Source organism: Desmodus rotundus, chromosome 11, assembly GCF_022682495.2.
Source record: "Desmodus rotundus isolate HL8 chromosome 11, HLdesRot8A.1, whole genome shotgun sequence".
In the NCBI taxonomy this organism is placed as follows: Eukaryota; Metazoa; Chordata; class Mammalia; order Chiroptera; family Phyllostomidae; genus Desmodus; species Desmodus rotundus.
Window position 1 is genome coordinate 22,991,223 of NC_071397.1, and position 12,215 is coordinate 23,003,437.

The 12,215-nt window shown below is 39.2% G+C and overlaps 1 protein-coding gene across 3 annotated transcripts in view; it reads right to left on the reverse strand.

Moving 5' to 3' along the window:
* Nucleotides 1-12,215, reverse strand: part of KHDRBS2 (KH RNA binding domain containing, signal transduction associated 2) — a 544,593-nt gene that overhangs the window by 194,938 nt on the left and 337,440 nt on the right. For all 3 annotated transcript variants that reach the window (XR_008425555.1, XR_008425556.1, XM_024576649.3), the window contains exon 6: nt 11,088-11,286. Coding sequence is in view for 1 of the 3 variants with exons in the window: in XM_024576649.3 (XP_024432417.1) it covers nt 11,088-11,286 (199 nt within the window). In the remaining 2 variants the exon portion in view is untranslated. The remainder of the gene's footprint in view (nt 1-11,087; nt 11,287-12,215) is intronic.

Here is a 12,215-nt window from a genome sequence, read left to right on the forward strand (position 1 = left end):
GTATGTGAAAGCCCTAAGATACAACAGACATCTATTAAAGGTGCCCACCTTTTCTAGTTCTCATTGCCTCTTCCCATGGAAATCAGTATAATATATAATGGGCATTCAAAGAAATGTTAAGTTGAAGTGCATCAATAGCACAATTGATTTCAATATATTAAGAATTATAAAGTTGCTGGTAACTATCTTGGCTATATAAATTTAGGATTTTTTCCTCTTGCTTGCTCATTTACTTTCCTTTTACTCTTGGTCAAATCTCATTTGAAAACAAAACACAATTAACTGTAAGTAAGCTGTTAAAACTAAAGTACGTATCTTCATCTTCTCAAAATATTAAGTATACAAAATTAAGAAGGTGGAAGTTTATCCTTCGGGCCACAGGGAGAGATTTGTAATTTTAGGAAAACTAACACAACTTTAGCATTTGAAATAAAGCAAAGAAAGATCCTAAAGATGACTTTTACAGTTTTGAGGTTCAACTAAACAGAAATAGACATATCAGGAGGAACCATAAAGCAGGAGACATTACTGCCTGGTGTAGATGCGTGGGAGTGAGAAGAAAAAAACTGTTTTGAAAAAAAAGAAAAGGTTCACAAATAATTGGAAATGCTCAAACAAAGAGGTCAACAGAAGACTCAAATTTAAGAAAGTTCTGGAGATGAGAGCTGAACATGGGGTGTTACGATAGCCTTGTAAGAAGCTTAGAAGAGAAAAACGGGGGATATAGCTGGATGAAACTTGTTAGTTTGGGAAGAAATTTTCATGGAGATTTTTTTCCTGTGAGAAAGGGGATTTGGTAGATTTATTTTGGGATGACAGTTGCTGCCTAAGTTACATATAAAAACTATCATTTTCTGTTGTGTAAAGTTTAAGAGAAGCTTCAATTAGATTCCATAGGAAATAAAATGTATTTTTGTTTCATTGTATTTAGATATTTACATGTATAATTCTGTTCTATATATAATGCATTGCTTGCAATGCTTTGACTTACATTTGGATTATACAACACAGAAGACATATGTGCTGAAAATCTGGTTTCAAACGTACAAGGTGTCAGTTCTTGCTTAATGAGTAAGTACTCTTGCCTACTAAATCCCCAATGAGACCTCCTGAAACATTTTCCTACCTCCGGGTTATGCTTGCTACATTACTCCTGTTTGTATTTTGCGTTTGGAAATTATTTGTTTCTTTGAGAGTGTCACTAACTAAAAAAATAATGAAGGTGTGTGTGTGTATTTTCTATGAGGTATTCAGGCTTCTCAGAAGAGAAGGCATCATAACAAGAGAAATTTGGGTCCCCAAAACCTGCTAGGGGTGAGGGCTCAAACATTTCACACATTGTCCTTTTCATCTACTCCTTGTCAATTTTAGAAAAGCTTGAAACTCAGCTCCACATGGGTGCCAGACGATTCGTCTAGTTACCTGGAAGACACCCCAGTGAGTACATTTGTGCATTTGTGCTCCCCCACCCTTGCCTTTTATCATCCACTGTAAAAACACTGCAGGGAAAGTCAGGCAACCCGCAAGTGGCATTACCACGTGTGCAACTTCAGCTCAGTCGTCACTCTCTGAACCTTAATTTCTGTAACCTTAAAACAAAGTAGTGGACGGGGTCAGTCCCTCCTGACATCCAGAAGTGCAAGATGGCCTTTTGCATTCGAGAGTCTCTGCGTAAATGAGGGAGCACAGCAGGTGAGACATGCTAGGTTATATTCAACTCCCTCTAGATGCGGGACACATTGGGAAACCAGGAAAGAGACTGTGATGAGTTTCAGCCTGACAGGCAGACTACTGGGAATTCTGAAGTCGTAAGTGCCATCAGCTGTAACTGTGACCAAAAGAAGTTTTGGTGCAGTGAGACCATCTGTCTTGGACAACGGCCCAATGGCTTGGCTGAGGAATCCTGCTAACCTCTAAGCTTAGATGATATAATTTGTCTATTTGTGAAAATCTGTTCGCCTGTATTTCTACTAGGATTTCTCCAGTATGGACGTGGTACAGCATTTAACAGCCAGAATGGCTCAGGACCCAGCCGATCAGATCTGAGGTCTGATCACACAGAATGGACAGTAACTGGCTCTCTGTTCTTGTGCAGACCAGCTGAATAGATTGGCGGGGAGGGGAGGGCATACCAGTTACTGTTGTGGCTGGTTATTTATTATTCTGCAAAGGCACATTCCAGATGTATTATTTAATAAAAATATTGCAATATAAGTGACAGCAGAAATTACAACGGGGGCTGAAATTACAGCAAAGGGCATGGGTTTTTATTTTCAAGTAGTTACAGCTAGTACCGCAGCTCCAAGGAAGAAAGCAAAAGCAGTAAAAGCAAAATCTCTCACTATGGTACACAATCCCCATGATTTATATCATGTGAGTCTGTTGTTTTAAATTTGTTCTTGGGATAAGAAAAAAATTTGTTCTTTTTTCTTGCCATAAAAGGGACTACCTGAAAAAACAAATCAGTCCTCCTCCAGCATCCTAACCCTCCTCTCCAACACGCGCACCAGCTGCATTTGCAGGCCTCCAGCTCTGTTAGTATCCATGACTGTGTAAAATAGAGAACAACTCACTCTGCTTGTTTATATGTCAGGGGTTCTTCAGAAGAACAAATGTAAATACATGAAGGAACGTGAAGAAATTAAAGTCCGTCATCAGTATATTCTCCATTTTGCTTCTGAGATATACAAGGTAGAAAGGTTAAATGAGGGTCCTTCCTGTGTCCCTCCTCTGCTAAACTGATTCATAATATGGCTTCATATAAAGGGAAAGTACACCTCCCCAATCTCAGTTAGGAGGAGAAACTGTCTTAATTCAAGTATTGAGATTATGAAAAGTCATTGCAGAGAACATCTGTAACTGTGACTCCCCAGTAAAAGCCTTTAGCTCCTAAGATATCACATATCACACACACACACACACACACATACACACACTGAAAAGATCTGTCACTGATGAAAAGATTTAGCAGCCACTATTTCCCAACGGATGCAGAATCCATAATGGAGTAGGGCCAAAACCCAGACAAGGACTCAATCCTACTTAACCATTTCTATTTGGCTATCTGCAAAAGCCATAGACAATCTAACTAGCTAGGCAAGTTGTATTTAAGTTCCCTTTGCCATGAAAGGTAAGGGTGGTGTTGGCAAAACATGTGGAACAATGCTTTTGAAAAACCAAAAGAAAAAATAAATTTTAAGATTCCTGGGTGTGACTTGTCGCCCTGTACAGGGTCTTAATTTTTTAGTAGGACCACATTCATTAAAATCATAGTCAACTCGGAAGGAAAAATGATGTAAAAATTATTCATGGGTACCCACCACAGCTTTTTAAGAACATTCCTGTAAAAATAAAGGCTCAACGCACTTTCATCGTTAATCCTTGGGCCTTTCTGTCTGTGGTATGAACCACAGAGAGAAAACAGTACAACCTAAAATATACTTATAATGTTGAAAAGAAGGAATGGTAGAGTTCCCGGAGGCCGAGGCGGCGATTTTTGGTGTTTTTGCCACTGCTCTCCTCCCCACTTCTCTGTAGCAGATGCTGCAGAAGCATCGTGGCATTTTCGCCCAGCAGCTCCTGGAAGAAACTCTAAAATACTTCATGATATAACATGTTCCATCAGCTAACAGTCATCTCTGAAAAGGTACAGAGGGGAAACCTATTTTCATCCTGTAAGTGTTACAAAAGACATTAGTCATCACGGCAATTATAAGATACAGGTTTGGCTTCAATCCCGAGCGTTGCGGCCAATAAAAGAATCTGCATCTGTTCTAAAATGACTTAAACATCGAAGGCACAATGCTAGAAGGATGGTTTGGTTCAACTTCAACTTCAGAAGAAAATGCACATAAATTTTAAAATAATATATTATATTTGGGGGGAATAATTTAATATTTTAACAGCATTTATATCACTGACTTTCTATGGAGATTTGGACCACAGTAGCATTATGCCCATTAAGTACTTTCAAAAAAATATTTTGTTAACCTCACGTGTTTTTGTTATTTTAAATATTAGTTACATTTCAAAACACAAAACCCTAGGATACATTCTGGTAAATTATTCTCTCCTTAGAGGAGAGTGGAGCATGAAACTCAAACAAGAATGTTTAATGGAATACAAATATCCAATCTAAAAACTCCAATAAAAATCTCCCTTCATTGGGTGAAGGCTCTTGGCTATAACACGGAAAACCACCCCGTGTGGCTCCCCTCAAAATGCATTACAAATCAGGCTCATAATCTTTCCTTCCACAAAAACAGCACAAGAATTGATTTCAATTATCATTTAATACTTATTTCCCTCTCCTGCCAAAAAAAAAAAGTTCCACACACGTGAAATTGAAAGTTGGCAGCCTGAACTCATTTATGGAATTTTAAGGACTATTGATTTACCAGTGACTTTCCTAGTGTTCTCATTGTTACTGGAAGGATGCCTCAGAGTCCAAATTATATGATGAGATGGGCTGGAATGCCAATGGGCTTAGTTAAGACTGATGGGGAAAAAAAACCCTTCTCAAAACTTTATCAAAATGAATGTTATAAATTAGGTTAACATGATGGATTATACCTGGTCACAATCTCTCATGTAGCATTGACCTCACATCTCTTCTTGCTTTGTTGTGCCCCATACAGCTCTCCAATATCTGAGTATTAATCATTGGACAAAATCTGAGGTCATTTGAAAATAAATTGGATCTATGTCTTTGGAAACTAGAAACTATTTTGTGCACCTGAGGGTTTTTTTTTTTTCATGCTACTCCAGCATACAATCAGAGAGAGTATTGAAGCGAATATTGATGGTGTCAGTTTATGTTCATAGTGTGTGCCGTTCGGATGGACACTTGCACAGACTGTGTGCCTTTACCTGCACATTTGATTCTCCCATCCAACCTGTGCTGAAAAGGCAGCATCAGCTTTTACCTATCTTTTACCTATTAACGGTGCCCACGTGGTTACAGCTAAGCACAGCAGGACAGCCTTGCAGTACTAGAAAGAAACTAAGGTTACATAGTCAATATTTCCTCTCAGCAATGTCCAGCGCCACTCTCCCAGCCCTCCACAGGCACTTCCCCAGAAGTGCTGCCACTGTTTTCCTCTACGGAGGCAGATCCAGAGTTTGTGGGGCCTGAAGGTTATATCATCATGCATTCTTTAAAAAAAAAGTTCACAAAATTATATTAAGCATGAAAGCAAACATTTATTTAGAATGAGAAAGGCAATCACAGCTAATTATAAAATTAAAAAAGCTGAAAATTCTATAAACTTCACAAAATCCAGAAAATATTTAGTATTTTTTTTATCAACTAATTACTTGATGTACTTGTATCTATTTTTCCATATTATGGACCCATTACTTTTGATCATCTTCTAAAATTATAATATTTCCTATAGTAAAGACAGAAAATTTAAGGTTTCTTTTTCTCTCTCATGGTTGATAGAAAAAGTTTGTTATTTTTGATAGTTTTGAACATTTTGTTTCACAACTTATTCCTTGTTATGTTACAGACTATTACGATTATTGTCAAAGTCAGGTAAACTTCTATTAAGTTTTTTTCACAGCTGAGCTGAAAGCTACGGAAGACTTTTGCATAGAACAGATGTGGCCCAATACAATTCAAAATTTGTTTCTTCATCACTAAACGCACAATTCTTGCAACAATGCCATAGTGAACAATCAAATAGCAGCCTGACCTTGACCCATGTGTACCCAGAGTATCCCTGGAATCACTTCTGTAACAGAGTGTTAGCAACACCTAATTTATACAAATAAAAATACTCCACTAAATGCAAACAAATGAGTCTCCAACAGGAACTTCAGTTAGCACAACCTCACAAACAGCCCTGCCCCTCCAACACCACCTGACCCGTCTGTCGGGAAGTGTGAGAGGGAAACCGATCTCCACTGCTGTCAGGTAAAACCCCTGACTTCTGCAACAGGAGACTTAATCCAGTGAGCACACTGAGAAGGCCCCTCCCAGGGCCTTGGAAAGGAGATTCTTTTGCTTCAAGGTCAATCCTTTCCTGCCCACCCCTTCCCACCACAGCCCTCCCTTCTGTCTCTGCAGTCTCACCCCCACCCCATATACTAACACCTTTGAATAAGCCTTGATTGATTTTCGTTTTCCTCCCACATCCACTCATCACCAAACCCTATTGTTTCCGTAATCAGTGTTATCTTTCGTCTGGACATTCTCAATGCATTCCTGGGGCTCAGAGCAGTAAGCCTCACTGCTGTTCATGTCACAGATCTTCTCTCCTTTTTTCACTCTGTTCCCCAATTCACCCAAACTACTTAGCATTATAAAATCCCCTAAAACCTTAGTGTATCCTCTGCAAAATAACCTCCACTTGGCCTTTTATTGCAATCGTGAAGTTAGAATGTCAGCATTTGAGGTCATCTGTAACTCCATAGTATTTCTTCTACTGCTATCTTAAATGAACTGTTTCTTCAAAGAGTCCTCCCAGATTCTTTAGATTTGCTTTGAAGCTTCCATTTTCTTGCCTTTTCCCTTCTCCTCCTCCTCCTTCTTCTTTGCATGGAGCTTCCTCTGTCTTTTGTCTACTTCTCAGTTATACTTAATCATCTTGGTCTGCTGCTACTGTTTTCCTTACCCTCTTACAAGTTTTTAAAAACACCCTTGGCCATAGTGATAATTCCCTTTAGGAGCTGACATACAAGGTGGAGCAAAAGTAGGTTTATATTTGTGAGTATGTGAAACACAGAGTTTATTAAAGTATTATTATTCATTAATTATTGCATTATTTTACACACAACTCTAAACCTATTTTTGCCCCACCCTGTAGTTTCTCTTTGGCACATAATATATGTTATGTTGTACTTTCATTCATTTAATATTTTTATAATTTGTGAGTGCGAATATATAAATATATATATACATAAATGTCATCCTTACAATATTATACGTAGGTTCAATTCAATTGCTATTATCAAGCCACTTAGAACTGCAGTGATAAAATAGATTTAGGAAACACTCTCTGCCTTTAGGATGTTTATTCTTGTAAATGGCAGGAGATAACAAAAATTACTTCTAATAGAGGGTAAAGATAAGAACCCTCCCTATACATTACTTACAAATTAATCGTCAGACTAATCCTAGTCTCTCCCACCAGATGGCGTGCTTTTGAGAGTCCAGAGTGTTTCTTCAACCACAGCTCTTACATTTCCAGCGCTTGGTTTCTGGAGGTATTGACTTCTCCACAATTGGAGGTGTTCATATGGGGGCTGGGAGATGTCCTAAATATCACCAAGGGGATTTACACACTGACAATGGTCTGGACGGAGGGCACACAGGACAAATGATCTGTATGTGTGTCAGTTCTCGGTGAGACAAATAACATGTAGATAATATTTTCATGGGATAAAGATACAGAAGCTTGGGAGAAAGGAAATTGGATGCAAGCCTCAATTTCAAGCTTCAGTTTCCTCATCTACTAAAATAGTTAATCAGTAACTGGTTGCTCTTGTTATTTTGAAGCTAAATGAATTAATATACGGTGACTGGAACCTAGTAGGTATTCAGAAGTTTAAGTTTTAGTTTACTCTCTTTGAAAATATTACCCATTGTAGACTAATCAGCTTAATATTTTGTTGTATGGGTGTTTTTTTAATTGTACTTTTCAATTCCCTAAATCTACCTCCGTCGTGACGAATCTGTGAAATGTAAATGTCCTCTTTCTCGGGGAAGGTTAATGAAAAGCAGCTTTAAAATATTTAAAGTCTGGATTAGGATGTGTAACAAACCAAAATTCATGTGTTTTTTTTTTGTAGACTCAGCTAACACTAATGATGGTTTTAAACAGCAGTCTCATTTACAGTAAGCTGTTTCTTGTCAGGCAAGCTGCAAGGAATGGATTTCATCACCTATGTACCTTCTGTGTGGTCAGAAACTTAATGCTGAGACTCAGCGGGGGAGAAAGAAAAGTCTGAAGAATGAATTAGCTTGTAGTGTCATTTATAATAGTGGGAACCTTTTCTAAGAAATTTTATGTGAAAGTTAAGAACTCCTTGAGATTTCACCATCAACTCAGCATGGTGCTATTATTTTGTTACCGAGCCACTTAAACTTTGTTTTTCTTACCCCTTACAGAGAAATCAATAGTTTAAAATTAGAGCCGAGTAGAGGCTCTTGATTGTTAATCGGGGCTTGGTCCTGAGACGGCAAAGATTGTTGTGAGCAGCTTACCAGCCACGTATTAAACTTTGTCCGTACTCATTGGAGGGCTTATATAGAAAGAATTAAAATATAGCATATGAAAGGTTTTTCAAAATGTGGCAAAAATGAGCTTAAAAAATTACATTTTCCTGTTATCAACAATATATTATCTTAGATTTATTTGGGGATATCTGCCAAATTTATAATGCGTTCTCTGAAAATGGTGTCTTCTCATGTTAGCCTTGGGGTTAGGTCCCCAATAATCGTGCTTCCGGTTTGTGAACTTCGCCTGTTCCCCTCCCTTTTCATTGTTGGCAGATGAGTGGTAGATCTCGGACCAAAGTTCCAGACACTCTCATCCTATTCTCATAGCTGATTCATCTAGTGTTAGACCTGACAAGCCCGAGTGATAGGATTCTTCCACCTGAGGGTCTAGAGTAGGACTGAGAGGCAGCATCTGTAGGTGAGACGAGAACTGGACGTGTAAACATGGCAGCCCTGGGGTGGGCAAGTTTCACCATGTGCTGAACCACGTGGACCAGAGAAGCCCAAACATCCAGTTTGTAGATTAAATGGAACAGAAACATATAGGCAGAGAAAACAGAGATGAAATACGGGCAGAGATTCTTGACAGTTTTCTAGTTATTCTGTCCAGAACTTTCTTTAGGCCTAATGGGATTCCCATTACCGAACTTCATGCATAAGCATATATTGCTGTGACAGCCTCCCCAGGTGTGTTTGTTCATTTGCTAACTTATTTGTTTATTACTAAAAGAAGATAAAATTGCTTGTGCTATTTGCAATCAATGATGCCCAATCAATATACACAAAGATAGGTAAATATGACTTTAATGGGTCCATAGCTTATCCCAGGCAAAAATTAAAGACTATTTTACATGATAAAATTTTAAATAAGTTACTTTTCATTATGAATGTCTATAATGTTCTAGGTAGTTATGCATTCTTCTAAGTGCTATGGATATGATTTCTAATGTTTTACATATACATATTATATTATTTCTAATATTAATGCAGTCTTGTGAGAGGAAATGATTAGCCCCATTATACAGAAGGGAAATACAAGCCTCAGAGGGTTTATAAATTCATTACACAGCCACTGACACAGCTGGAATGCAAATCAGGATGCTGCTGTCTGCTTCCAAAGTCAGGTTCACTCTCCCCAGCGACACAACAGAATTTCCTGAAGGCCGAACACCTTCAGCCGGAGCTCCCTGAACTTCCCAGTTCCCCCCGTGGTATTTCTCATTTCAGTAAATGACACCTCAGTTTAATCCAGTTGTGTAGTCCAAGGTTCTGTTTAACCTGTACTTCACAAAACTTCACAAAATTATCCTTACTCCTTTCTTTTCTCACACATCCTACTTCTGTCTCATCACCGAACCCTAACAGACCATTTATACACCGCACTCGGAGTCTAAATTCCTCTCTTCGCCCCACCCCCGAGCCATTGGGTTGTCAGTGGGAGATCTTGCAATGAGTTACGCACCAGTCTCCCTGTTTCTGTCCTTGTGCCCAATCCCCACCCATATTCTTCCTGTTCTCCACGATGCAGGAAGAACAATCCTTTAAAAGCATAAACATGATCACGTCACTTTCCTGCCCTATTTTTTTCCAAAAGCAACATGGATTGGCCTGTCCATCCCTTGACCTTGTCTACTTCCTGCCCCTCACACACCTGCTCCAGCTTTGATGCTCTCCTTGCTGATCCCCAAATATGTCAAGCAGGTTCTATTTCAGGGCATTTATGTTTGCTGTTTACTTGACCAGGGATGCTCTTCATAGAGGCAGCCCCTTGGCCTAGACCCTCACGTAGGACAGGCCCCCTGACTGCTTCCCTCCACCTCTCTCCGGAGCCCTTTTCTCCACCTGCATCCCTGTATTCATTTTTAATATACTTTTGTTTTCCTTCCACTAAAATGTAAGCTTTACGAAAGCAGATACTTGGTCTTTGTTCACAACTACATCTCCAGGACCTTCAGAACAGTGCCTGAAATAAGACAGAGGCTCAGAAATGATTGAGCGAATGAATAAAAGGGATTAGATAGTTTAAAATCTAAGTACAAAAATTCTGATGACATGACTTTACATATTTTCTTTGACTTACTTAAACAACTACCCTCCTCCTAGATTTCTCCTTTCAAAATATAGCCTCTCCCATCCATGTTTCTACGAGCTCTTTATGCTTTCGTAGCTCACTCTTATTTGCCTTGTGCTCCAGTGATTTATTCAGTATAATTGAAATGCATGTGAAAGGCTACAGTGTTTTGCCAGTCTTGTTCTCTTTCATGGTGCCCTACATATGCCCTGCAAATTACTTGATTAACAACACTGTTGACCACTATTACCCAAACAGCTTTTCTCTTCAGACATTTTTGAAGTCTGCTCATCTACCAATCCCATATCTTTCACAGAGTGAAAGAGAGAGTAAGGATCTTTAAATAAAAGACCAGTCACATGGTTATACATTACTACCAAAGTTTATAATACAATCCCATTATATTTGCCAAATATTTCTGAGTGAGATTTATGCTAACCTTTATCAAATCCCAGAAGAAGCTTCTGAATATACGATTGACATCATGTTCACAATTACTTCCAGTTTGAAATTGACTGAGTCTTCTCAAGACAAGAAAACCTCAGGATAGTTTGATTCTTAAAATGCAAGCTACTTGACTGGTACCAACAACAATCACAGCACCTGGAAAATGAAAGCTTCCCTCAAAATGCTAACGTTTAAGAGCACTCTTTAAATTCTGTTGCAAGTGGCATTTGTTTTCTGCAACAAACACCATCTACTATACTGATGGTATATAAATGTTTTTGAGGCTTAGCTTGTTACAAAATTAATTTAATTCTTCCTAACAACAGATTGGCTGAGGGTACTTACATATTCTTCATAAGCCTCGTGGGCTGGAGGAGGGGGTGCCCTGTATCCTGGCCCAGCTGGTGCCCCCCGGGCTCGTGGGGTAGGGACGCCTCTTGCTACAGGGGGCACTGGAAGAGCTCCGCGGGTCACAGTGGTCCCTCGGGGAGTGAGAACACCTCGTCCAGGTGGCGGGGGAGGAGGAATGGCACCCCCACGACCCCTAGGAAAGACAGGACACGGAAAGATGAGAAACAAGCAGTGAGACAAAGGGACTGGAACAGACAAAGCTTTCATCCTACAGCCTCCATACAATGGGAAGAAACCCAGTTAATCCCTGCGTGTGTGTGTTTAATTGAGATTCTTTCGAACCTGAAGTACTTTGACCTCCACAGTAGAATAAACTGTATAAATGCTGGTTATGACTTAGTTATGAAAAGCAGGTAAAATACTTGAATATTTTCTTTTATAAAACTATAAAACCAACCCATTCTCATTTTATTCTAAAGTTACCAGGAAGCCCCACTTGAGAGCATTGTCTGATACTTGGCTCACGGGACCCCCTATGACACTGAGCTGCTAAACGCAAACGTCTCTTCCATGCTGAAGGTTAGTGACAGTGATGTGCAATGCTGTCGTCAACACCAAAAAAATCTGCCTGCACTTTAACACTTAACAAAATGGGAAACTCGGACCATGGTAATGTCTTTCTGTTTATTATAGTAGCTTAAGCCTGAGGTCATTTGAAACTACAACTCATTGTCACTGATTTATTATCATGCATGTAACCCTCTGAATGGGTAGAGTCCCTGATTTATTTTCCTCTGGTAACTACGGTGTTAGTGAAATACATTAGGACTCCGCAATAAAAAAAAAAAAAAAAAAGACTAAATACTCTGTACTACAGTGCTTGACACAAAAGTAACTTGTGCTAAAAGCCCGAGATCAAATGGATGTAGCCAACTTTTATGGCGTTCAGGGGCCTTCGGAGGGGTTGAGTGTTTGTCTGAAGTCTTTGGGCAGAAGCGTGGTTATTTCACTTTTTATTATGTCTGAAAGGCTGGCCTCTAGAAAGCACTGCTTTCAGCAGCAATACTAAAGCTTTGGGAAAAATAATGATCATTGGGATGTCAACAATCACACTGTTTGGCT